The sequence below is a fragment of the Falco cherrug genome, chromosome 9 (assembly GCF_023634085.1).
Source record: "Falco cherrug isolate bFalChe1 chromosome 9, bFalChe1.pri, whole genome shotgun sequence".
NCBI classification, from domain to species: domain Eukaryota; kingdom Metazoa; phylum Chordata; class Aves; order Falconiformes; family Falconidae; genus Falco; species Falco cherrug.
In genome coordinates, this window is record NC_073705.1 from 6,620,995 (window position 1) to 6,648,213 (window position 27,219).

At 42.0% G+C, this 27,219-nt stretch overlaps 2 protein-coding genes across 3 annotated transcripts in view; both read right to left on the bottom strand.

Moving 5' to 3' along the window:
• Positions 1–27,219, bottom strand: part of RABGAP1 (RAB GTPase activating protein 1) — a 74,251-nt gene that overhangs the window by 24,629 nt on the left and 22,403 nt on the right. For both annotated transcript variants that reach the window (XM_055720293.1, XM_055720294.1), the window contains 4 exons: positions 26,220–26,389; positions 23,306–23,480; positions 21,418–21,511; positions 18,372–18,522 (listed from right to left, as the gene is read on the bottom strand). In XM_055720293.1, the coding sequence (XP_055576268.1) occupies positions 18,372–18,522; positions 21,418–21,511; positions 23,306–23,480; positions 26,220–26,389 (590 nt within the window). The remainder of the gene's footprint in view (positions 1–18,371; positions 18,523–21,417; positions 21,512–23,305; positions 23,481–26,219; positions 26,390–27,219) is intronic.
• GPR21 (G protein-coupled receptor 21) lies at positions 132–11,631 on the bottom strand. Its single transcript, XM_055720324.1, has one exon. The coding sequence runs from the start codon at positions 11,196–11,198 to the stop codon at positions 10,152–10,154; it is 1,047 nt and encodes a 348-aa protein (XP_055576299.1). The 5' UTR covers positions 11,199–11,631; the 3' UTR covers positions 132–10,151.

The following is a 27,219-nucleotide window of genomic DNA, read 5'->3' on the forward strand; positions in this document are numbered from 1 at the left end:
CTGCTCTTGGCAATTACGTACAAACCAGACTATTTACAGCAAAGAAGATAAGAGGCTAAAAAACCCCACCCAGCCCCTAACGAACACACCTTTATCGCCACAGTTACATAAAAGTCATCTGAGACAAGACGTGAAAACATGTGACGTATCATTTATTTCTTAAATGTATTTATGATCCATTCAGACCTTTCAAATAAAGTGTACAAGTGCATTTCAGAATAAAAAACTACACTCTTCACACAGCTCTGTAGAACACTACATTTCATCAAGAAACTTGAAGCAAAAACTTCCTATTAAACCACCCATGCATCCTTTGGCTACAATAATATCACTGATCAACAAGTACTGCTATTCAATTCTGAGTTTCCCTTTAAAGAGAAGGAGCATCTTAAAATACGCTACCCCTTCCAGAGACCTCTCTTTAAAGAGAGAATATTAAATAAATTAGCTAGGCTTTTAGGCAAAACAGTAAGGCTACTTAGTACTGTTGATGCATGATCCATATATTTGGAGAACAGGCAAACCTAGGCTATGTGAAATGCGTCAACAGCCCTTGAAATTTTAGTAGTATCAAGATTACATCAATCCAGAACAAATGGCAGACAAAAATGTAACCAGTGGAACAATCACTGAAAAATGTGCAATTTCTCTTAGGATGGCAAGTGCTGATAACAGATTCAGAAAAGTGTTTATAAAACTTGCTAAGAACCACATTGACATTCTTAAAATTACATACCGTACAAAGCCCTAAAGCTCTGTAACTGTACAATAACTGCCCTATGAAACTGCTTGTTTTAAAATCCATATATACACACACACAGCCACATACATATGTAAAATACATATATGTATTTCAAAACAAGCACTTTAACACGGCAGTAACTGTACAGTCACATAGTACACATATATATGTATGTACACCTACAGCAAAAAGGAAACAAGCCAAGAGATGTGTGACACAGCTTGGGGTACAGATCAAAGGGAATAATACATTTCTTTGAGTCTTAATAACTCATAGCAAAAATTACCTCTTGGAAATAATTATGCAAAGATTTAGAATCAGATATTTACATGCTTCCGATTTATCTAGTTCCATTTAATATTTAAAAATATGCAAGTATTATTTTAACTCAGTAACATTTGTCATTTTTGGCTCAACCGTAGTTTTTCTTATTATTAGTCTTAGCTGAAAAATCAGCTACAGAAGTATCTATTAAAACAATGGGGTAGAAGTACTCCTCTGCCCTGTATTTTAACAGCAATTCTGAGTTGGCACAAAGTACATAGTTCTGGAGCCACAACAATAACTCTCCCTCAGCTGCCCTGCACATCACAAACACCCCCCTGCACCATCGCCCCCTCCCCTTGCAGAACAAAACAGAGCAAACCCAGGCAGAGACAAGGGACGGCGAGGAGCACAGGCTGGCACCCCGATACTCCCTGTTGTGTCAGAATTACACACGGCATTAGACCCCAAAGGATCGGATTGCCTCTGATTCACCTGTTTGCTTTTCTAATCTGCTTTGGTGGATTTTTTTTCTGTAGTTCTTCACAGCAGGGGTTTCACACTCGCACGTATTTCTCATCTTTTAATATGAAAAAATGTCCAGCATTAAAAGGTGCACAAAGTTCTTACAAACACACGCACACACATTCTTACCTGTGATTTTGTCTATTCTTGGTCTTTACACTGACACTCAGGGAAAAAAACTACCAGTTGTAATACTACTTGTGTAAGGAGCTGGACTGTCTCCCAAACGAAACTCCTCATAACGACCCTTTGACAAATGTCAAATCACCACAGAACACACTGAAACCATCTCACCAGTGGCTTCTGCTGTCCTAGTTACCATGAGGGCACAGGGAGACAGGTGGGACACAAGGGAAAGCGAGCATCCTTTAAAGTAAGGTTGCTCCACTGTTATTTCATTCAGCAAAGCAACCTAAAAGCCACATGCACGCAGAGCCTCCCATGCTTGCAGTTTAATTGTAAACAGCATGTGAAAAAACAACAATTAAAAAAAGGTACTAATACAATTTTGAAATCCCTGAAGAAAAAGACATACCCACGAGTATTAAGAACAGTAAAAAAGCTCATCATTAGCAACTGCAAACTCGTTTCCATCCTGTTGCATTCATTAGAGGAATACAAAATTGAATCTAGTGTTTACATGCTAGAGTTACAATAGAAACTAGTTTCAAAGATTACACACGGAGAGAAATTTATCAGTATAGGAACTCGCAAAACACTGTGCTCTACAGCATTTCTAAAGACGTTAAGTCTGTGAAGACAATATACGTGATTGCAAATCCTTTCAGACAGTTCAAAAGCATGTCTGGAAGTAATGCTGCTTCCTGGGATCTGAAAGGATTAACTGCACCATTATTTTTAGTAGGTTTTAATGACAATTTAACCTCAAGAAATACCATTCTTGTTTTGAACGGTTTTGAAACCCCTCAAAAACCGAGGTGATCAGAAACATACAGGTACCTTACAGCCCTCAGGGTTTTATTTCTTTGTACACTAAACATCAATTTCTTTGACAGCATCTACAGAAAACATTTTAAAAAAATGTTTTTATGAAATACTTTTAATACTCAGTAATGCTAATATTTAAAAATACTTCACAGTGTGGTACTAATGTAACTTCATAAAACAAGCAACTTGAGTTAGCTAAAGCTCAAAGCCTTACTTAATATAATTATTAAAATAGTCCAAAGATTTCACACACACAAAATCACTAGCACTATAAATATACCTAAGCCACTTTAGTGCAAAGTCTGTTTTTGCTTCCCCTGACAAATCCCTCTATATTCCTGCCAGCATATTAAAATGTCATCCTTTACTAATCTAATTATTGATTTTCAAGGACTCATTTACAGTTGAAATCCCAAAAGAACTTTTTTCAATTTACCGTAAAGTAATGACTTGGTTTATTAAGCATTTGATTGCTTGTATCACGTGACCTTTGTAGCACTCACGAATGACTCACATATGCACAGCAAGATTTGAGTTCATCTTTACAAGGAGCTACTTGAATTTATTGAACTTCGTAATTAAAGGATCTCCAGTAACGACCAGCAGAGAGAAGCCAAAGCTTTGAATTACAAAATTGCTATCCTCATCTCACAAATTCATAAAAAGAAAGAAGTTGGAACAGAAAGTTGGGACGCCCTTCCCTCCTCCCAGCATGCGAAGGAGCTGCCCCGGCACAGCATCCCTCTGCAACGCGGCAACTGCCGACTTCAGCACACATTTTGCTGTCAAAACTCAGATTCCAAATACAACCTAAGACAACGTGCACCCACCCAGCATTTCTAAAAACTCCTCCGCAAATGAAGCTACCAGTTACCAGCCAGCGCACAGGTAACAGCCCCGCAGTGACCTGGCCGCTGGTCTCCCCCCGGCGCAGAGCCTGCCCCTCTATCAACCCTGCAATCCAACGTCCCCACAACAGCGTCAGGGCACAACAGAGAGGACTTCAACAACTTCTGTCCCTCAGTTTCCATATTCTCTAGCTAAAGAATTGGTTCTGACTGGGCAGATGGCAAAAGTACATCAGAGGCTGTAACCAAACACCCTGGATCAGGATACAGGAACGCAACTTACATTTCTGTTTTCATTAACTGCTAAAGCTCAAGAGATGCAAATATGCTATGGGCGAGCTCCGCAAACACTCCTGTTTGCCACCACCACTAAATGCATTTGCAACAGACACAGACCATGGCTTGTTTTAACTCTGCAATGGGAATAAGACCTGCCAAGTGGCAGCAGCCAGCGCAGAGTGGAGCCACCAGCTGCCTGCCCAGGCAGAACGCCTCACCTGTCCAGAAAACACCGTCTCATGGGAAAAAATAAACTGAAAAGATGACTACAGCAACCATATCACATTAGATTGTTTCCCTGTTGCTAGAACACCTCAGATGGTCAACCATGACGCACACTGGTATCATCCCATTTTACCTGAACTGAAATGGAGGGGCTGGATTGCTGCTCCGGGTCTGAAGGGAATCCAATTGCTGCAGGTGTGGGAGCCCGAGGTGCAGCCCAACTGCCTTCAGAGTGCAGCAAAGCAAAAGCTAGAAGGTTAAACTCCATCGCTTAAAAAAAAATGTAAAGACTATGACCCAAATTAAATACTCCATTGTTTTGACAGAACTGCAATTTCCATCCGACCACCAATGCAGGCACAGCTGTCCAGCCGGTTTCCTTTGTTTGTTTCCACTGGCCACAACTTTCAGTTTCTTTCTCTAAATACAACTGTATCTGGTTTTACACATACTCAATTTTAATGTTGAAGAGCTATCCTCTTCCATAAAAATTTTACATACAGAATTTTAGCATTGAATTTTCTGCCTGTGCTTATCTGCAGAAAATGTCTTTCAAAGCAGTACCTCTGCAGTGCACAGGCAATAAGGGATTTACAACGGAGAAGCTTTAAGACGTCAGCCTCCAGAAGTCAGGAGAACACTCCAAGTGCAAAATAGGTTGTTTTCATGATGGGGGATTCTCCCGTCATCCTAAAGGAGGGGCTGTTTACTTTCATGGAGACAGTCTATAAAACCTAAACGGCCCAACAGCCTGACCACCTGCAGCTCATGCCAAGGTCCAACCCAACTTCAGCCAAATGTACTTCAAGCTCACATGATTCCGAAGTCTTAGGGGTCCCAAAGTGACTAACACATCTAATATACTGACCTGAGACCACAGCCACATACAAACAACAGTGTTCATAGTATAAAGACTATGAAAGATAAAAACAGCCCTATGTTAACCATGCTCACAAGAGCTCTGAATTCAGCAATAGGAAGAGCAAGAGAAGAGCAGAGCAAAGACTGAAAGGACCAGGCGGGCTGAGACAGGAGGAAAGAAGCACAGCTTCAGGGGGAGAACAAACTGGCTCGGCTTGGGCATTTCTCCACCGTCGTTATGTCCCAGCCTCTCCCCTCCTGGAAGCCTCAACAGAACAAGCCCAGCATTTGCAAAGTGTCCATTCCTTCAATTGCATAAAGGAAGACATCTACTCTTCCTCCACTTAAGTATAAAAACTACAGAGTCTTTTACATCTCTCAGATCTCAGCAGAGTATCAGTTACAAACATGTGCTTTGCCAACTTCAGACATGTTGGTAGTGAGGTAAAATCCAAGTTTATCTTGAATGACACCACAAAAGGACGCATCGTCATATTCTGCAAAGTCATAGAAGGGAAGGAAAAGGTTTCTAAACTAAACGAAATAAGGGCCAGGTCAGGCAAATGTTTTAGCAGGTGCTTCAAGTACCCAGAGCCAAAAATGTGTTAAAACAAGAGCAAAAGCCCTCCAAAACCTCCACCTCCTCTTAGTAAATTAAAATTACCTGCAACAGATGAATCAAGTAATAGGAAAAATTTTAACCAGGCCTTTTGTTTGTAATGTCTAGAAGGTAGACGTCTAAAGGTAGGCTCCTATGCTCAGGTATTAGTTCCTAAGAAATACGTTTTTTAAAGCACTGACCCGAATGAGAAGTCCTGTCACCTTCAAAACCTGACATGGAGTCAGATCAGACTGAAACGTTTCAGACTTCCCGACTCATGAAGGTTCAGTGCATCCATTATCATCACAGCAGTTGGCAACACCACAATAAATATCAAAAAATCTGCCTATTGAAGTTGTATACTGAACGCGTCCATCTCACATCACATACAGGCCTTGGAAGTGTCTTTATCAGAAGCAACAAACTACTGAAATTTAGGACTTCTTACAGGTAAAACCTTTACATGAGCAGGAAAGGAAGCACGCCACAGAGATGCCGTGCAAAACTCAAATTTGGCAATTCTCATTCGAGTTGGCTGTAAGAAAGACTCTCGGCACAACCTCGTGCTACCTTGCGATGCTCTGTGTGTCGGTACTTTGTACCACTTCCTTCTTGTCAAAGATTTGTGACAAATATTCAAGACTGCCCTCTGGCACTCTGACACTGAGCCAGGTCAGAATTCCAACTAGTAGAATCAAATTTCTGAGTTCTTAAAAAAGAAGTACAAAACCCCTAAGAGCAAACAAAGACTAGTAACTAGACTAGAAACTAGTAACATTTAATTAAAAAAAACTAACAGTAGGTAACAGCAACACTTTTGTTTCACACAAAAGATATCTGTTGAGTTAAAAAATACTGTCACTTGATTAAAGATTATAAAAAAATATTATTTCACAGGTTTTCTCCAAGTCTTTGGAAAATTACAATATAATCATAACCTAAACTTCCAGTAAACTTAAAAAATAATAATAAAGAGCTCTAAATGAAGTAAATTATCACCTTCTGAGAAGTTGTGCATATAGAGATCCTTCCCATGGTACTAAAAAAAAAAAAAGCCACTGAATTGCATCCTGCAAACTGAACCTTCTAGCAGCTTAATTTGAAAGTGAGGCAGATAATCCCAATTTAAAAAAAATAATTAAAAACAAGTATAGCGTGACATGGAACTTCAAAATTAGTTCATTTAATCATATCACAACACACAATTTTTATGAAGATGCAATTTGATTTCTGTACTCTCCTCAGTGTGGCATTTATCTGTGCTCTTGACACCGATTTCTAAAGCACTAGGCACACTTGGGTACAAATATAGCCAAAAAAGGAGTAGTTTCGTATGTACAATGATGAAAGTGATCCAACTGGAAAGTTTGCTGCCTAACAATTCATAGCACAGATTGTCATGAAGAGGACTCCTGTGCCTCATGTGAACTACATGACAGAGGATGCTAAACGATCTGCTGAGCAAACAAGGTAATACCTCTCAAAATCACTTCTTCCACAGCTCGCACCATGAACAAGATGCACCCCCGTGCCATTTCACTGAAGACAACAGACTCAAACTTATAAATATTTAAAACATCTAATCAAATACAAACCTAGATCAACATTAAATTAACTTAGAGGGAAAAAAAGTAATTTACTTCTTTTAAAAAAATAATCAATAAATTAACACAGACAAAAAGAGAAATATTTGACACAAACTACGTTACTGAGGCAACACTTAAAAGTGTCTGTATAAACACTGGATGAAACTTGAATGCACCAACTGGCTGCAGCTCCTCTCTGCCTTCATCTTTTGGAGGCTCCCAGATTCACCTCTCACAGAAATCATCTGAGCTGATAAAGACTTTGAGATGAGTAAGGCAACTGAACAAAAGCCTGGCTGTTCGGAATGTTGTTATCACTGAATCTTAGCTGCAAAGCAACAACAGCATGCATCTGCATCTGTAATGACTACTACACTTCAAGTACAATTCTAGACTTACAGCTGAAGTAGCAACTGCTTCACTTCGAGTTAAATCTCTATGCCATGATTCAGACCCCTTACCACTTTTTAAAATTCTCCATATTCTCAAAAACTAGCATACAATGCTCCTAGTTAAACCCTCTATTCATGCTATGAAAAGAAGAAAAAAAGCAACAGTCTTTGCTCTCCAGCTTCCACTTAAACCTGAAACTGCCATTTTTAGGGGTTTAGGCCCTAGCAGATTCTTTTCTTCTATTAAATTTAATCAAATACTATTTCAATGATAGATTGCATCACTTCAAAGACTTGGAAATGTTAGATAAGGTGAAGAGTCAGAGAAAAGCTATTGGGAGTTTACCTGAGAGGCTGTTCCAAAAATCCCATACACACACGCTTTGATATTAGTGACTAAAGCCCTTAAATTGTTCCCCAAAGCCCACCTTTGCCGTAATACCTACAAAACACTTGAGAACAATTAGCCAGCTGATGTGCTAAGAGCTTATTATACTTATAAATGACTCAGGACGCTCTTACACCCGCTCCCCCCACAGCTGGCTGTGCCTCAGACGTCAGGCGCAGCAGCTCTGCAGGGTAAACCACCTCCGCCGCCCATGCCTGCTCCAGCCACCGTCTTACTACAAAAGACAAGAAACATCGTTGTGAAGGCATCGGGGTTCAGACAACCTTTGTTCCTAGAATTTCAGATGAACTAAGGAGGAAGTTTGCCTTGAGAGGTTTGGACTATGGATAGAAGACGTTGAAAGCAAACCAAAACATGCCTTCAATGCGCTTTGCAACAGGTTTAAAACAAAAATGGGGCCGCAGCAGTGGGGGTCTGCCCCATCCTCCCCAGGGCCAGGCACATCCATACCCATCAGAGGAACTCATGTCTGTCGGCAATGAGTGCGGGCAAGGGCCAGTCATGCCAGGAGCGCTGCATCCTGCTGCTCTGGCTTTTCTTCTCTCTCCTCCACGGCAGCCCCACAAGGCTGTACTGGCATAAATGCGGGCGGGCAGCGAGCAGGACAGGCTGCAGCAATCGTCTCATGTGACAGCACAGAGACACAAACCGTCACCCTCGGTGGCAAAGCCTGGAAGACAAGAGGCTGGGGCTCCCGGCAGGAGGGTATGTGTGTGCTTGGGGGAGGGACAGTGTGCAATAATAAAAATAATAATAATAATAATAATAATAAAAAAAAAAAGATGATCTTGATCTATAACAACAGTAGGCGAGAAACCATTTAATGAAAATAGAGTCTCCCCTTCGGCAAAGAGAATTACCCCGACTCTAAAACAAAAACAAAAATAAATCAAACTACTTTTCCCAAATATTTTTTCATTCCCACTATGCCAACACACCAACCGTAACACACGAGCTCACAGAATTCCCCAGGCTCCCAGCAGCCTGGAAGCACAACGAAGGAAGCCAACTGTGGACAGCCACGGTGTATACCCCACTCCCCGAGCGGCTGTGGTGGGGACACAGCCCTCAGCAGGAGCAGGGGGAGATAAACTGACACAGACTGTAATCTGTTATTACAGGAATACTTGGTTCACTTTCATTTCCCAATATGGCATCAGTCAAAAGGAAAGGATATCCTTCAGGAAAAACTAATCAATTTGAGGGCCACACTGCCTTCTTAACAGCATTACAGCACTCAAAAATATTTAATCTAAGCGAGCTTGAAAAAGCTGTGGTCAATGAGATTTTGTTTCTCACATACTGACTTTGTTTGACCAGTTAGATATGCGTTTGCCAACAGGATTTAGCTCCTGCTATATTCGAACTATCTTTAATCCCACGAAGGCTAAAGAAAAGTGTCTCTGATTTAGCTCTGTGCACTTATGAATAACTCAAATACTACAGTTAAATTTACAGCATAGTTCCCTTAGCTGTTTAGAAGACAATTGTTTTCTTTCCTTTCCCCTTAAGTTCTAGTATGTAAAATATCAGAAGAATTTAGATTAAAAAAAAAAAAAAAAAAAAAAGGGGACATGTTATTTTTAAAGTTGTTCTTGAGAAAATTTCCACATAGAAAACTGTGGCATTTCTCCACTGGTTTGCGAATAATTTTCACATGTTGGCATCATCCTCAAGTGGCTGCCACAACTCTGGTATCACAAAGCAACATGTCTTTTCTCTTAGCTTACCAAAACACATTTTATTTAAACTGCTAAATTTGATCTGATCCAAGTTTTTCTTCTTACTTCACAACAAACAGGAATATGAAGATGCCGTACTCTGATCGCACACACGCATCCCACCAGAGCAACGGGGCACAGAAGCCAGACCAGTCCTCGTAAGTCTACAATCGTTCCGAGTCACATCGCTGCACTCATGGCTCAATAAGACTCTAAGTTCACACTAAGACGTTCACATCGTTCACTACAGTTCTAGAAGTCCTGTCTAGGTAGCACTGAAAAACAAATTGTTTGGCCCCTTCTGTTACGATGCTGGAACACTGTGTCAATATACTTTGGCATGTATTAAAAAAATCCCTGTAATATACCATATACTGTGACATTTCCACTTCAGATCTATCATTTACATGTGAAGCACGAATCTCGAAAGAACCTAGTAAAGCTGTAAGAAAGACTACATTTTGCCGAAGCTCTCAGACACCCACTCCATTCAGTCACACCAGCTGGAGAGGTAAGTGTCAAGATACAGCTTTATTCTTAAAAATGAATATGGAGGTGAAACTCCACAGCCTCCTCCACAGCAATAATTTTTCAAAGCGCAACCACAATGATATGTGCTCCTGATTCTTCTATGTCAGCAGCATTTCTCAGAAACCTTTTTGCAAATCTGGACATCTTAAAATCATATTTAACTTATTTTGTAATTCACGGAATTGTCCCTGCACTTCCCAGTCCAGCTGATAGGCGTCTTTAAACATGACATCCGTTGGAAGATCTTTTGCTCCTAGAGGCAGAGGAGTCCTTAGCTACCCTCTGCCTAGCGCAAGAGGCGCAGATAGCCCCCGAGAGACGCTTAAGCCCCTTCTGAAAGACACTGTTGGAGAGACTGTAAATGACACAGTTGCAGAAACTGTTGCTAATGGCAAGCCAAGTGGTCAAGAAGGATGCAATGCGGTTACTATAGACATTGGAGCTCTCCAGCAGGAAATAGATAATGTAGGGCAACCAGAGGATATAGAAGACACTGGTGATGCGGAAAAGAACCATGGCGTAGCGCTTGTCCGGGCAGGGCTGTGCCTCCCCAGCCTCCCCATCCTGAGAGCTGAAGCGCACTCGCCTCTCGTTGATCTCCTTGGTGTGCTGCTGGCAGATGCGGAAGATGTTGAAGTAAGTGAAGCAGACGATGAACGCAGCTGGGGCATAGAGCATCACCACAATGAAGAGGGTAAAGTAGGGATCGGTGTTCCAGGAATTGGCACACCACTGAAACACATCCCCGTGGTATCCAGGCTTTCCCCAGCGGAAGGAGGGTAAGAAGACCAGGCAGGAGTAGAGCCAGATGATCAGTATGCAGATCCGAAGCCTCCACGGGGTAACCAGCGTGTTGTAGGTCAGCGGCTTTGTGATGGCAATGTACCTGTCAATACTGATGCACGCCAAAGAGGCCATGGAGACGCTCTTCAGCACCGATACCACATACCCAAAGATTTGGCAAACCAAGGACTCACTTAAAACAATAGGATAGTGCAGCAGAGACAAAGAAGGCACCAGACAGCTCACGCCCACCAGGAGGTCAGCATACGCCATAGTCTGGATGAAGTAGCTGGTGGTGTGGTGGTTCAGCAGAGGTGCACAGTGAAAGACAAAGATCACGATAATGTTGCCAGAAATAATCAGCACCATGAGGAACACAATAATGACCACTTCCAGGAGGCAGAAATTGATGGTCTCCAGATAGCTGACGGCCAGGAGGCAGAACGGCCGGCCACTCTGGTTGCCAACCAGAGAGGAGTTCATCTTGAGCACTGCAGCGGTCTCTTCACTTCATGCTCCCGCCCGCTGCCCGCAGCCACCCCAGGCGGCTGCTGTCATTGCGGCTGCTGCGGGCGCGCAGCGGTGGCGGCGGCGGCGCGCGGGTCCCCGGGGCTGCTCCCGCCGCGCATTGTCTGCGGCACCGCTGGGCGCCCCGGCACGGGGGGGGGTCCCGGCCTCACCGGCCCGCCCGGCGGGGCTGGGGGGCTGCGCGGGGGGGGGGGGGCACCTCCGCCGAGCCAGGACGCGCGTCCTCCCCGCGGCTGGCAGAAGAGAAGGGGAAAGCGCTTTACAGACCCGCCGGCCCCGCCACCCCCTCCCTCCCTCCCCGCCGCCCCCCGGGGCCGCGCAGCGCCCCCCCCCGGGCCCGGGCCCCGGCCAGCCAGGCGGCGGGGATGCGCGGCGGGGTCCAGCCCTTCTCGCCTGGCTCCATTTTGCACGACGCTTTTGTTCGCCGCCGCTCCCGGCCCGCCCGCCGCCCCGGCCCCCGCCACCGCCCCCCGCCCGGCCCGGCCCGGCCCGCCGCCCCCCGCCGCCCCGACCCTACCTGCCGCAGGGGAACAAAAGCCCGGCGGCATCCCCGGGGCGCCGGCAGCGCGTGCTCCGGCCGCGGCGATGCGGAGCCGGGGGGAGGGGACGGCGGGAGGAAGGGGAGGGAGGCGGGCAGCGGCGGAGGGCGCGGCGCCGGCGGGGACCCGCGGGGAGCGGGGCCGCAGCCCCCCGGGCCGCCCCCGGGCCGGAGCCCGGGCTCCCGCGGCGGAGGCGCAGCGGCCGCGCCCGGCCGGTGGGCGCCGCACCCGGCGCGGCCCCGCAGCCCCCGGGGAAGCGGCGGATCCCGGCGGGCGCCCCCCCCCCCCCCCCCCCCGCGTCGGGCGGCCCCCACCGCACGGCCCGGCCGGGCAGCGACGCGCAGACCCCGCGTTGCGCCGCAATGTAACGCGGTGCCGCCCCAGCCCGTCCGGGGAGCATCCGCCCCGAACAGGGGCGCCTTCCCCGGCCGCCGGGCTGCTGGCGGGAGGCACCTGAAACCCGGAGCAAAGCTGAGAGCCCCGCACAGGGCAGCACCCCCGCACCGGTGCGCACACATGGCAAAGTCACGGCCCCCCCCAGCCCGCCAGCTGCTGGCAGGGCAGCAAGCCCCGCACATGACAAAGGCACGGCTCCCCCCGCAGCCCCCCGGGCAGGGTAGCACCCCCCCCGGCACCGGTGCGCACACACACGGCAAAGGCACGGCTCCCCCCACCAGCCGCCACCGAGACACACCGGAAACCCTGTAACACCCCGAGACGCACAAGAGCCACAAGGCAGCCCTTGAACCCCCCGAACCCGTACCCACGCCACACAGAACCCATCGTACAGATTTAACCCGTAACGCCACGTCCATGCGTACACGGCGAAGATGCCATAACAGGATACTGATACCTCGTTCTTGGTCAGGAATGTTTTACCCACTCGACATTCTGGAAAATACGTTCCTGTGGTACATGGAAGCTCATTCTCCCACCTGGATAGCAGGCTGCTCCACGGCCACTGCTTTGGACCAGCCCATCACCACTGGACCTGGGATTTGAACTGATCGCACCAGCAAAAGACTTCAGCAATTCAAGCCCTTTTGTCAAAAATGACAGCGTGCAGCTGGCACCCTCACCAGCGTTCAGGCCACTGAGTTCAACCAACACCAGCAAAGCCAAGGCTCTGGTTAACCTGAGCTAAACGTTTGTCATTCCATGGAATACCTAATGGAAAATTAATTGCAGCCAAAGGGACAGACCTCAAAGTAGTCAAGCCACAACGCTCAGGATTTTAGCTGACCTGTAAGTAGGAAAAAACATTTCACAAGACACTTGTGTTGGTCAAAAGTCTGTGCTGGACAACAGCATGACTTGGCAGATTTTTAGTCAGTCTTGTGCAAAAGCCTGAAAACAAAGACTTTTTCCTTCTGCCCTAACTTTACCCCAGAAAAGATCCCTTTACTATTACCCTTCATTTTTGTTACAGTTTAATGGAGTTTCTACTCATGGCAACCGAAGTACTAGAACTGTAGCTAGGAAACATAAACTTTGAATTAAATTTAGGCAAGGGTATTGTGGTTATACAAAAAACAAGCTATGATTGAATTACTGCTGGAGAAATGATCTCCTATCTTTCCAAAGCAGAGAATTATTTACATACCAATTGATTCAAATAGTATTTCTGGATCCTTAGGCATGAATAGATACATTATAACATCCTTAAGAAAACAACATACATGGAACTTTAAATATATCTCAGATATATAAAAACAAGGTAGCGCTGGAAATCCTGAGACTGACCAAAACAACATCTGGTCACTGAAATTTCACAACAGAAGATGCATCACCAAATCAAAAACTCCTCAATGTTTAGATTTCTATTAGAAGTACAAGCTTAAACTCCCATAGCTGACCAATATTTCTGTAGAACAGAGATGGTTTTTATCTTTAACTGACATCCTATTGTTTCTCCAAATCTGAGTAATAACTCTGTTCAAAGTTCAGGCAAACTTACTCCCGCTTGCTTAAAACACCCAAGCCCTAACCAGCAATATTGCAAAGTTAATTCTCTCAAGCACCCCTGCACCAAGTTGAAGCGGCCAACAAAAGGTGTAAATTGCAACTGGAAGGTACCAGGGCCAAGATACACCTGCCAGCCACCCCAGCTGGCTGGTTAGAGCACAGCCAGCCTGCCCAGGAGAACCACCTCTAAGAAACAGGAGAACGTGTGCACATGTGTGCTTCGGGTAGCCCAGGTCTGCGAGAGAAGGAAAATATTTCTGTGTCGCAGAGACGTCTCCTACTCTACACAGTGATACAATACAACCTCACCCATGACTATTAAAAGGTATTCAAGAAGTCATTCAAAGTTACAACAAGAACTCTTGGGAAAATGCTTGTAAAAGATAATTAAACTTGTATCATCACGTGATCAAAACTAATCAAACCAGGGATCTAGATGTTCGGGCACACTGATAGCATGTCTATGCTATGTCATACTTTTTATACAGTGATTCACAGATGTATGTCAGGTTTAATTTCAGTTCATCATACACAATCATGGCCCTTTCTACTCCCAAAAATTAAATATTCTTCTTAATTTATATGAACATATGGAAATGTGATACAAGTGGAAAGTAAGTTAACCACCCACAGCTAAAGCACTGTTACATTTTATGCCACCGAAGAAGCAACACATTCAGTCAAATAATGGTAGTGACATTTTCATCTATTTCTTCATTAAAAACTATTATCATTTGCACCAAGACAGGTGAGTATATTTGGTAGAACTTCTATGTACTGTAATCCTCTGCTCATGGAGACAAAAAAGCAGGAAGATGAGAAAGTGGGTAGCAAGAGTCCTGCTGTAAGAAAAACTGGAACAACTTAATCTCTTATCAGGCCTTAGAATTTTACCAGAAATGGTGACCCCAGGGTAACATTCCAGGATACTCCTCCTGCCACTGGGTTTTTTTAAACTTTATTTGTGCCACAAGATGTCCCTCTCACGTCGTAATTTTCTTAATATAGCGTATTTATCTGGCACAACAGTTCATGGGTTTTTTCCTTTCAACATTATTTCCTCCCACACAGACCTATATCCAAAAGCTTTTCTTTTCTCCTAAATATTGTAAATGTCAGGTTCTTAAAATTTTGGTATTACTGAGTACTTCTCCACCGAGAGATCACCACTGATCTAAGAGATACAGTAGTTGTATTAATCCTTTTTAAAAACCTTGCCTGAAAAGTGGCTACTGTCTATTTTGCTTTGTATGAGGTTTTTGATTTTTTTTGGGGGGGTGGGGTGTTTTTTTTTTTAACCTATGTGGCTCACTTAATACTTTCCATCCACCTACAACTGTCAAAAATGTGAAGCAGATTTCCTGCAGTGTCCATTAACACCCAGAGTGAGTGTCCATGTCTCTTTTCCTACCTTTCAGTGGCTGCAAGCCCAAAGATTAACAGTCGTAGCCGTGATTGCCAAAGTCCTACCAGGAACAGATGCCTCTCAAAAGGATTGTCCAGATAGTTTTACAGTTTGCTTTCTGTCCCCGGTAGGTACATGACCTTAATTCACTGGGCTGGCTTTCAGCCACACTCCCCACCACAAGGCACGGCAATCTGGAGTCGCTAAAAGCTTTATTACTGCACACAGATGGTGCGCAAATTCTCAAAAGTAATTTGTGGAAGCACCACAATGGTGAAACTTAGGCACTACCGCAATAACAAAAGCACAGACTACAAAAATCCAGCTAGTGTTTATCGAAGAAATAAGGTGCAAATAATTAATAAATACTGTCACAATTACTGGAATGCAACAAGCACACCTCGAGGTGCAGTTTCAACGCCATTTTTAATGTACAAGTCCGATTCAAGAAGAGACCTAGACCCAGCCTTCACTGGTAGAACACAACAGAAGACATATCCTTTTCACTCATTCAGTAGCCACATATCAACAGTAAACAAAAAACTATCCTTGTACCACTTAACTCGCAAAAGAAAGCAAAAACCCACAGATTCACTAAGCATCAGAAGCCAGAACCTCACAGGAAAGCAAACACTAGACAAACTACTGGGGCACCTGCATCCAGCACCCTGTGCACAAGGGGAGGGGGGGGAATCCCTGGAAGAGGCCAGAAGCTTTTGAAGCAGCTGTCAACACAGATCCTTATTAATTTGGGACTGTGCTGCTGCATGGGGTCATGCAAAACTTGACAGAAATCAGATGCAGCTACAGGAATAGAGGTCAGCATGAAGAGAGAAGGGGCACTGGATTAGGAGTACTCAAACAGGCTTATCGCATCTCCCACTCGCACTGAAAAGCAAAGGTTTTACACCAATGCCTTGCGCTTCTGCACCGTGCCACAGCAGTTATTCTCAGATAAACCATTGCAATGCGTGGTAACGTAAATAAGTAAATAAGTGCATGCTTGCCACAGAAAAATTTGTATTAGTGACTTGCAAAATGTGGTGAAGCATTACAAGGATGGCAAAGAAACATATTATGAAGGACCCCTACCTTCACAGAATTAACCCCTTTTTCCCCCACACATGTTCACTCCTGCACAACAGCATACTGACTGTAACTGAGCTGCTATTTTAAGAGCAGTACAAATTTGTCACATTAGAACTCTGAAGTTATCAAATAATCTAAAAACAGATTGAATAATATGAAAATAAAAAATTAAGGTCTGAGTGCAGTCCAGCATTATTACACTGTTAGCATATCCCATATACAATGGATCTGCAAACGTTATCTTCCTGGATCTTGAATTCATGTTCTCATCAGCCTCCCAAACAATCTTTGCATTCTTTGCCTATTTTCATCTTTGGTACTTCCACACAGCCACTGATAACCTTTTCTGAAACCTTACACTTCTTCCATTGCCTGCAGATTGAAGAAATCACAGTTCCACCGTGAACCACTTTTGCCCTCAATACACCAGCCTTTGCCCACGGTACAGGAACAGTCACAGCCATTTTCATACTTCAGTCACAATAAGGCAAACAGCCTTATTAGACCACTGCTAACGGTCTAATAAGGCACTTCCACATTAAAGGAGACCTCACTTTCATTTGCTTGAGCTGGTTATTGTAGCATGCTGGTAGTATACTACAGATCTTATATGACTACAGCGGAGCCTGAAAATGGACATGGAGTACTCATTTTCTTTCATTGTTTAATTTCTTAATTGGTTTCCAGGCTGAGTGACCTCTGCAGGTATAGCCAGTCCTCTTGCTGCAGAACGCAGTGCGGGATCAGTCTACTCTGCCTTTCACTTGAACTCCAGAGATGCTTCCAACACATTAGATCCAGGTTACTTCCTTTGTCTCTGCCAAATGTAAATGAGCGGAAGTTTCACAGATTTAAGTGAAATGTTACACTATTCCTTTCTAGCTTACGAAGACAGCAGCAGTAAGTGCCACCAACTGTGCCACAAAGAGATCATCTTTTCCATTCTGATACCAAAACACTGAAACAGAGAAACAACCGACGCTGTCAACTACTCACAAAGCAATTAAAATAACACAACAGAATAACTGTGATACTCTCCTTGCCAGAGCACTCAACCTCCACATTATTTGTATGATTTATTCACCATAAAATCCAAGTTATAGCTCTACAATGCATGTACTAATATTAAGGAACTCAGATCAAGTTTCTTCTATATTCAGTAAGTATGTGAAAGTACTTATGGCAGAACATTTTTAGCTAATCTAATGTGATTCATTCAGATCACATAGGATCCTTCCTGCATGATTTCAGGAGAAACCAAGCTTAACTTCAGGGGCTCTCCTGCCCTCAGAATAAGGTCTTTAATTGCTCCTTGCTAATCCATGCCATCAGAACATAGATATACAAAGGCTGATTCAGTTTTGCTTTAAACTGGTGAATAATTAATTTCTGTTATATTTGTACTTAAGTTGCATCATTGATTTCTATTAGTGATCTTCTACACTTGCAAGTTTGATTAAAGCCGTAAAATACGACATATCTGTACAGATAGTGGTAAAATCCAAATTAACACATCGGTTTTCTAGATAAGGAAGCGACATTTCATTTTGTGACCCATTTGTTACTCTAGAACTTAGAGAAATACTGAGTGATGTCTATATATAGAATTTTGTTTTCTTTTCCTACGTTACTGAGGTCAGCATTCAAGATGAGAAATTAAAAAACTGCTGTCTAGCGCAAGAATGTCCAAAATGGATTTTTCTATGAAAAAAAGGCTGCAATTTCAGCTAATGTTGGATTTTTAACATAAATATTAAGACATTGGCTTTCCTGAATGAAAGCTGAATTTTGCTCTAAACAAGCAAAGGAAATCAGCTCCCTAAATCTCTGTCAATTATGAAAGCAATTAATAGAATACCCGCTTCTGACAAACTAACTCAGAACTCATCCCAGTGAAACAGAAGTAGGACTGTTAAAAAGAAAGCACTCCAAGCAGATAATGCCACAAATAGCTCTGCTGAGAGCGTTCTTTGTCGGGGGGAGGACTGAATTACTCTCGCCAGCTGATACACTACATTCACTCATGAACCTTTAACATGAGGGTACACACTCAGAAGTCTCTGTATATCCATTCTTTAAGATATTGGGGGGGGGGGGGGGGGGGGGGGAAGATGACAGAAAGCATTCTACCTTGGTGATGAGAATTCGGTACTTCTCCACCAGGTGATCGTTGTTGTGACACCCTGCCAGCAACTGCCACACTTCGCCTCTGAGGGCCTCGGGGACACCACTCCTCACCAACGCTGACAATGTCTTCGGCCTCACGCTCAAATTCAGATGCCTGGGTGCAGGGGAAGGCATTGTTACTGTTATCCAAATACAAATAAAGAAGTACATGAGCAACTGATGTGTAACATCAAACATGACAAATGGCAAGAATTCCAAGACAGTCCATATGTTGCCAGCATCAACTAAAATTCAAGTTATGGAAAAAAAAACCCAAAACAAAACCAGCCAGATTTGGAGAAGTATTTTCCAATCTATTTCCTTAATTTCCATTCCATTTAAACATAATATAAATACATAAAACACTCAACAAACCAAAACGCTCCAGCAGAAACTATAACTGGAGGACAGATACCACACTGGGTAAGATTCCGAGCTCAAACTGCACCAAAACAAGAATTAATCTGCAGAGGCATATACTGCTCTCTAGACTTCCTACACCCAAGCGGGCAGGTAACCTTCTAGGTGAGAGAGGGAGAGAAGACAGGCAAACAGAACTAGTAAAAAAAATTAAAATAAAACCGCACATCTATCTATGTCCAAGCAGGTTCCACTGTACAAGCTAGTCCCATCCAAACATCTTTTTCAAGTGAGACTGGTGATAGCACATAAATTACAGCACTAAGTTGTAAAAACTAAACATACATATAACCTATGCAGTTACAGAAAGTTAAGCTGAACAGTCGATTCGTTGCTTATACATAAAATCCCCAAAAGACAGAGGCCTTAAAGAAAATTCAAATTCTCTGCAGTTATGAAAAAAATACCTTCTAGGTAAAATTATTACAAGGACTGATAGACAAAGCCAGGCAAAAAACTGAACTTGTATCAACTACATTATCTTCTTAACAAAAAGCTGGTACTTAATAAGGTTTGTTAACAGTCATAATAGATATATGGATGGTAATTTTATACAGACTATGACCCCTTGTTGCCTTTCTCCAGTCTACTGTGTTCCAACACAGCAATCTAGAGACTAACGATGCAGATATTTAAATCACTGTATATTGCACAGAACCTGGTACCATAATGTCCTCCTCCACTTCGTTTTCTCTAAACAGAATCAACTATAATATTTATATAATCATTACATTTATACCAATGTACATTCATATCTATAGACTTAAAGATCATATATTTAGAGAGCATTTATTGTATTTTTATAATATATAATTAATTTTAAAATTTATATAAAATACTTGTTATATCCCAAATACCCAAATTCTTTGTAAAGGCCTACAAAACTGCTTCTGACCTCAGATCAGAACAAGTACAACAGTAATTCCAATGAATAGTCTACATGAACTGTAAAGCTGCAGACTATAAGCCCCACACTAGTAGGTTCTTCCAAACTCTTTCGAAATGAGAAAATTGTGTGACTCAGCAATTACAAAATATGAGCCAAATATTATTTCGAAATCACAACATACCAATGCATTTTTAATTACTATACAAATCTAATGACAGAATTTTAAAAACTAGCACGAAAATACCTGAACTCTGATTTTTTTTTATGATTTTCAATCCTCTTATGTTAAAAGCTCAAGGATCATTACTTCCAAATACTCATTTTTAGTTAAGAAGGAAAGCCCTTTAACACATATTAAAGTTGTTGCCAGCATTAGCACAGAAGCACTTCACATCCTCTTAGAGCTGCCAAAACATTTTCAATGGGAGTCAGGTGGCTTAATTATCTTTGAGCCCTTGGAAGAATTACACAAAAAAATTCAAGTTGAAAGGAACTTTCTCACAGCAGCAGATGCATAGAGTTCATCTGTTAAAGATGTTTCTGTAAGTCTAAGAGAGGGAGGGAAAAGGGATCATATATCATTTCACCACAGCCTTCCCCTTCTTACTACCAAATTAGCGCCATATATTAGTTCAAAACCAAACTGGAAGTAAAAGTACTTATTCAAACAAGTACCAAGTAACTGCAGAAAATAAGAAATGCTAAATTGTTGTAATCTTAAAAAGAATCCTGGCTAAGTGGTCACATCAATACTTTTCCTCATCCAAAATGCACGACTTCAGACTAATCTCTGCTGTCCTACTCCTTAGATCCAATATTCTGTTCAGACCTTGGTTTGCTGGATACCACCTGCCCTGCTCCTCAGCAACGTTAAGAAACACAAGGTAACAACTAAAGCCAGAGTCAAAATGCAGCATATTTGAGCTCAAGCTGATGTGGTGCCTGTCATTCCACTTCACAGAAAAAAACAACCAAAAAACCAACCCCCAAACAAATAAACAACTGAATTTTGCAATAAGCACCATCGCTTTCTTAGAACTGCTCAGGCTACTTCAAGATGAATAAAGGAGCCTTCCTGAAAGGAGGACAGGTGTCGCATTAGCAACTTGACTGTCAAAAAACACTCTTCTTGTAAATTGGCATTTTCTACGAAAAAAACCAGAAGAGCTCGTATACTTCCTTCTTGGCAGGCTCTGGAACCATCTTCCTTTAGATAGGGGAGGAAAAGCATCTCCACTATCCAAGTACAGATCTCCCATATTCTTAAGCTACAGTTACTAAGATATGACAGCTGCAGGAAAAATTGGCTGCGAACTAAATCAGAATTACAAAGAGGAATGGAAGTGATCTATGCAAAATAAAGGAAGAGCTATGTTTTCTTTATACTTTGTTAAGTTTTTCTTTAACAAAATCCCAGTGAAACTCACAGAAAAGTAAAATGCTGATTTGAATAGAGAAACACTTAAAGAAACAGCACAAGTAAATTTCTATTCAAGCATGCACTCAACAATTAAAATACTCACAATATCCTCTGAAGAAATCTGAAAACACAAAGCCACAGAATAAGGGGGTTTGTGGGGATGAGAGAGGACTAAATCCATACTGATCTCATCTCAACTGGCTTCTGGAAACAGCAACAAAAAGTCCAAGCAGAAGGAGCAAACAGAACACGAGCATTCAGCATGTGATACTGCCACTTACCATTTGGACAGCAGCTCTCCCCACGTCTCGAGAATTTTTTCTGCACACTCTTTGGAAACATCTCCAGAACCACTTAAGAGTGGTTCATCATTGTCTGCCAACAGAACAGAGGAGATCTATGAGACCAACAGTCATCACTCTACCTCTGCAGATTTAAATGCTGCTCTCAGCTGTGTCACTGTGTGGCAAGAGCTCACTCCCCCTCGTCTGGGGGTGCAGCACTGCGTGCCTGACACAGACCGGCAGGAGTAGCCCCTTCTCAGGGGCGCACAGAGATGTGACGAGAGGCAGAAGACAAGCAGCAACATGTGAAATTCTGGGTAAAAATCTCACAAAAACAATTTACCATGAGGGTGGCCAAACCAATACAAGGGCCCAGAGAGGTTCTAGAAACTTCATCATTGGATGACAGTCAAAACCCAACAGCACAAGGTCTTGAACAAGCTATCTGAATTGCCTGAATCTATCTGGCTGGATTCACAGTGAGTGGGACGCACGATTAGAGAGACCCCCAGAGGTCCCTTCCCACTGAAGACTATTTTCCTACCTCCAACTTCTGGAAGACTACAAAAATTCTCAAAGAGCAGAACTTTCTGTATATGAAAAGCTACAATACTCATTGAAGCAAAAAAGACAATAAAATCCATGTGGTGCCACTGAGCAGCCACAGACTTGCCATGCTGTTGCACATCCATGAAAGTCCACAAGGTATTTTACTTTTAATTGTTTTGTACTTTTACTTTACTAGCATTTTTTGGTAACTCCCCTGGCTTAAATTAAACAGCTTTTTGAATGAAACGCGTTCAAAAATTAGGTGGAGGGGGAGGATTAGCATTATCACAGTTAACTTTTTGAAAGCAATACTAACTCATGCACTCCTAGATATTTTTAAACAGAGCAAGTATCATATATAAAAACTATATCTCATTGATCAGTAGTCAACATTGGTTCTGCACTATTGAGGAAATACATTCTTTTTCATTAAATCTTTCTCAGCTGACACCTGAACTTGTCAGCAAACTCTTGCAATGCTGCAAGTCATACCAACAGTAAACAAAATATGTGTGTGTTCCTGGTCTAGAAGAGAATACCATGGTGGTTTAGTGTCGTGGTTAGAAATTGCTTATGAATCACACATTGCAAAAGAGTTAATTTTCAAACCACTACCTCCTCCCGCCACCCACCTCCCCCAGAAAAAAAAGAAAAAAAAAGAAAAAAGGAAATTAAAGCACAGGAATGAAACAATTCAGTCAAGGTCACATAGAAGACCAGTAGAAAAAGTTACAAGCAGAAACTCAAGTCATCTGCATTTCAGCTCAGAGCTGCAAGGCCAGATGTTTATATACTCAGAACTAGCCCATATTTTGGCTTCAGAGAATTTTTAGAAAAATGAATACAGATCTTGAAAATGCATGAAGTTTCAAGCTGGGTAAGTCCTGGTACAGTTTTGTGTATTACAGATGTCTATACTCGCCCCTTCACTAAAGCATGATGCACGCTAATATTTCCAAATAATACCAGCTTCTCATCTTCACTCTCAAATCTGTTCACAGCTACTCGGGGAGGGGCAGAAGCTACATGATAATCCCAAATTTTTAACAGCCTCTTTTCACATTGTTCCAAATATATCAGAGTGGAGGCTTCAGAGGCCTGGGCTGAGAAAAGCACAGACACAGAAGTGTCAGACAAGGGAGAGGCTGATCCAGGAATGCGGGGGTACTGGTTATTGAATACTTAACAGCATTAAAGCAAGAAAAAAAAAAACCCCAAACAAAAAACATCAGCAGGCCAGATTCCAACTGGAAAGGATTCAACTTGTTTCATAACTACATTATTTACCAACCGTCCTTTCCCTTACAGTATGCAAAGCATACAATCCACTCCTTACCTTCCTCTTCATCATCCTCTGGAGGAGAAGGAATCATGGAGCCCTGTGACCCTGACTGGGGCAGGTGAAGCGAGGGGCTTGCTGTAGTTTTTCTTCTCTCCCTCTCTGATTCACTTTCTAGGCACACAACCTCATACAATGTGTCGGAGTTGTTCTTTCTGTCCTTTTGCTTTATCTAGGAAACAAATTTCATTTTCCTGAGAAAAGCCGTGCAAATGCTCAGATTAGTGCGTGTAAGGCTCTGCCTTCTCTTTCTGGCATATGAGAGCTGAGAAATAATTTTTATCACAACCTCCAGCGAGGAACGCTCAACCCTTGCAGCACCCAAGGCATCGCGCACACCTGCAAGCGCCTCTGCCCCTCACACCCTCGAACAAGCCGCACGCTTCCGCGCCAGAGGCGTGAGGAAGATCTGTTCTAGCTGGAGCAGGAGCCTTACTCGGGGCTGCCGTCCATGGGTAGCTCATCTGTTCAACCATAAACAGCCTGGACACACACAAAGATTCCTAAAGCTGTAAAAGCATCTGTACAACAAACAGCCTCAAGAGAGGAAGGCTCCTCAATGTGAAGCAACTCTGCCTTTCTTTAAACATCAGTGGAAAACTAAAAGCAAAACCTTTAAAATTATGTCTGATTTCTCTCTTTAACTTTCTGGGGATACTGATGGTGGGAAAAGGACAGTTTTACTAAAAAGCTGTTTATTGTCCCACCATGGCAATTGTCTTTAGCGATGCTTCTAAGTCATCTGTCAGTATACACATGGCTGCAGAAACACAAGCTGTTGAGTCCCAAAGTTTATCATGCAGCCCTGTTTTCTCCTTAATTTTCAATGCCTTGATACCTTCCTTTCAGTTCAAGGAAGGTTTTTCTTTGTGAAGTGGTTCTAAAACTTTAATATAGTCTAAGGATTTATATTTTTTTTTCATAAATGAATAAAAATAGAGTAGAAGAGGGAAGGTGAAGAAAAGAGGGAAGATTTATAATTATATTCTAAGCTCTCAGTGCTCAATTTTATCCTTTGGAGTATTAAAAATGAAGAGAAATGCATCAAAACTAAAAATGACTAAATCACTAAATGTAATCTGAGCAAATAAAATCCCTCTGCTTTCACCATTTCCGAATAAAGAAACACTGCCAAAGAAAGATAAGCCAATTCTACACAGCTGTATTTTTAATAGGCTAATCATGACTCCATAGAAACAGGTTTCCCTTCCAGGCTTATCAGGCAGTACATTCTATATTTGTTGCTTCCACTATGAATGTTGATAATCTTCCATTAGTAAACACTGGAAGTTGGATAACCTGACAGTGCCTGTGGAAAAAAGAGAATTAGCTAAGATAAGTCACAATGCCTGTGAATTTGGTAAGACAAAAGATACAGAATTAGCGAAGTAAGATAAGCTTCCTTTAAACTGCCAAACAGAAAAAGCAACTTTTAGAGGCTATAGAATATTTATAGCCCAACAACTTTCACTGTTCAACATCTCCATTGTCCACCTCAAAAATATCCTAAACAAAAAGACTGATTTAATCTGTGAAGAATTTTTCTAACTTAAATTTTGAAGGAAATTCTGAAGAAAAGTTTCCAAAATGTTTATTCATGCTTTACATAAAGACTAGGACATACACAAAAAAGAATCCTTAGTAAACCTTTACTCTTTATTACTACCAAGATGCCATTATTTGCTAGCACTGTCAGAGAAGTGCAAAAAGAACTAAGAAAAGCCTCTTATTTCATTCAAAACCTCTCTCTCAAAAAAAAGAATTTATCAAGAAATCAGGACTCCAACCTCGCTTTTTTGGGCTGCGCCCAGAATTATTCAATCTTGAGAGTGCATGTAACATCCACATTGTTACCTATGTATTTCTATTTCTTTAAAAAGGACTCTCTTTTCAGAACAATAATTTCTAAAGCAGGAGGATGGCAGCTACTTCAAGTATATCTCTTTAGTGACTTGGACCTTCAACTTTCCAGCCTTATTTTGAGAGTAAGTTATTGCTTTGTACTGTTACTTGGAATATCCTGGACAGAAATAATCCTTTACTTTTCAGTATATAGGATAAAAAAGTAAGGTGGAAAAAACAGTACAGGGGTTTTTTTAAAGTTCTAGGGATTTTCTGTGGTTGCTTGGATTTTTTTTTTCCTCAGGGCAAACCTGGGCTGTGTGTGAAATCTCTGCTTCCAACCACGTGCAAAGGGGAAGATAGCTTTCCACCAAAAATCTTTTTTACCTCCTAATTTCATGTGGATGTTTGTTCATGTAAAAAAAAAAAAAAAAAAGTTGGATTTGTATGATAAAAATCAATGTAGTGACATATCAGATATAATGTCACCAGGATTATATTAAAGCGTTTTTTAATTTCAACCCTTAATTTTCACATACTTACCCTACTAAACCATTATTGCAAGCTACTCAGCATCACCCCAGTATGCAGATAAATCCTCTGTTCCTTCTACTTCTGTGGTTTGGCTGGGAAATCCATAAGCCTCTACGTAACTTCACAACCTCATCAAAGCTACCAAAATTTGCTTTGAAATGAGGACACCCAGCTTTTTGTGGGAACTTTAGATAGCCACCACAATTAGCATAATGAAGGACAGCTTTTCTAAAATTAAAAAGCATTTATTGTACTTCTTTGACCCAGAAGCAAAATGTTGAAATATGAACATTAGTAAACATTTTACCAGTCATAGAGAGGAAAAAACCAGAGTGAAATTCTGATCTGCCAATGGGCACTAATAACTACAATTCATCTTTACCACCAATGCACTTGTATTTATTCAGTATTACACCACAAACCTACCTCTCAAGTATCAAAACAATATAACTGACCATACCACAGCTATATTTGAAAAATAAACTTGCCAAATGCCAAAGTAACTGTAGATTATATTTTTTTTTTAAAGCGTTACCTGTTTCAATTTCAGAAAAAAATTTTCAGTAGAGCTACGTTTGCTGAAGGGCCAGAACAATCTCTCATTAGGTGAACAAACTCTGACTTTAGTCTCCAAAATGAATCGAACAGGTTCCTGAACCTCAGTTATCACCAAATCCACAGCGGTAGTCATGAACAATACTTTATCTAGAGAAAAAAAACAAAGTGATAGTATTAAAGAAATTTCATACAAAATATTTCACAATATTTTTCTTACTAACATGAAAGAACAAAAGAAACTTTTGCAGAATACAATTTCCCCCCTAATTTAACAACTCGAAAACCTAGAAGTTTCAAAACAGTAAAATAAGATGACTAAGCACTATACCCTAGAGAATAAGGAAACTTAAGTCTTCAAGCCAAGAAAATTATCTTGTTAAAAGAGAATAAAATTTTTACTTTTTCAAATCCCAGTGAAATGTATCAAAAATCTTAATTAAACATTATAAAGGGTCTATATACTTAACTCCATGGTGCAGATCTCTTGCCATATAACCTAACTACATTCTAATTGTTTTTTGGTTTTAGAAGTTACTGTGACGACATTTAAGTCCCACCATATTAAAAGTAGCATTTAAGACCATCTCAGCTGTGAGATTCAGAAAGTTGGCTATACAGTATGATGCTCCAAAAGGAGGCAACTGGATTCAGTGACCTATGAGATCTCTTCTGGTCCTAAATGATAAATGGTGTCCTTCAGGCAGGATGGCATTCAATCTAGTAATAGATTGTACCCAGCTGTACTCAGCAGCTGACTCCCATGACTTTTCCCAGTTCCCATTAACTTCCCCAATCTCTGGCATGCAACGGTGACAATAGATTGAAAAGATGATAATTCAGCTGACATCTTAAAAGAAGCAATGACAGATCGGTTTCAGGGCTCAAGAGCAATGCAGCATCAGCTATTTACAGATTAAAACACTCCCAACTGTATTTTCAAAGGTACGGGAATCCTTCTTTTTTAATTAGTATCTTGG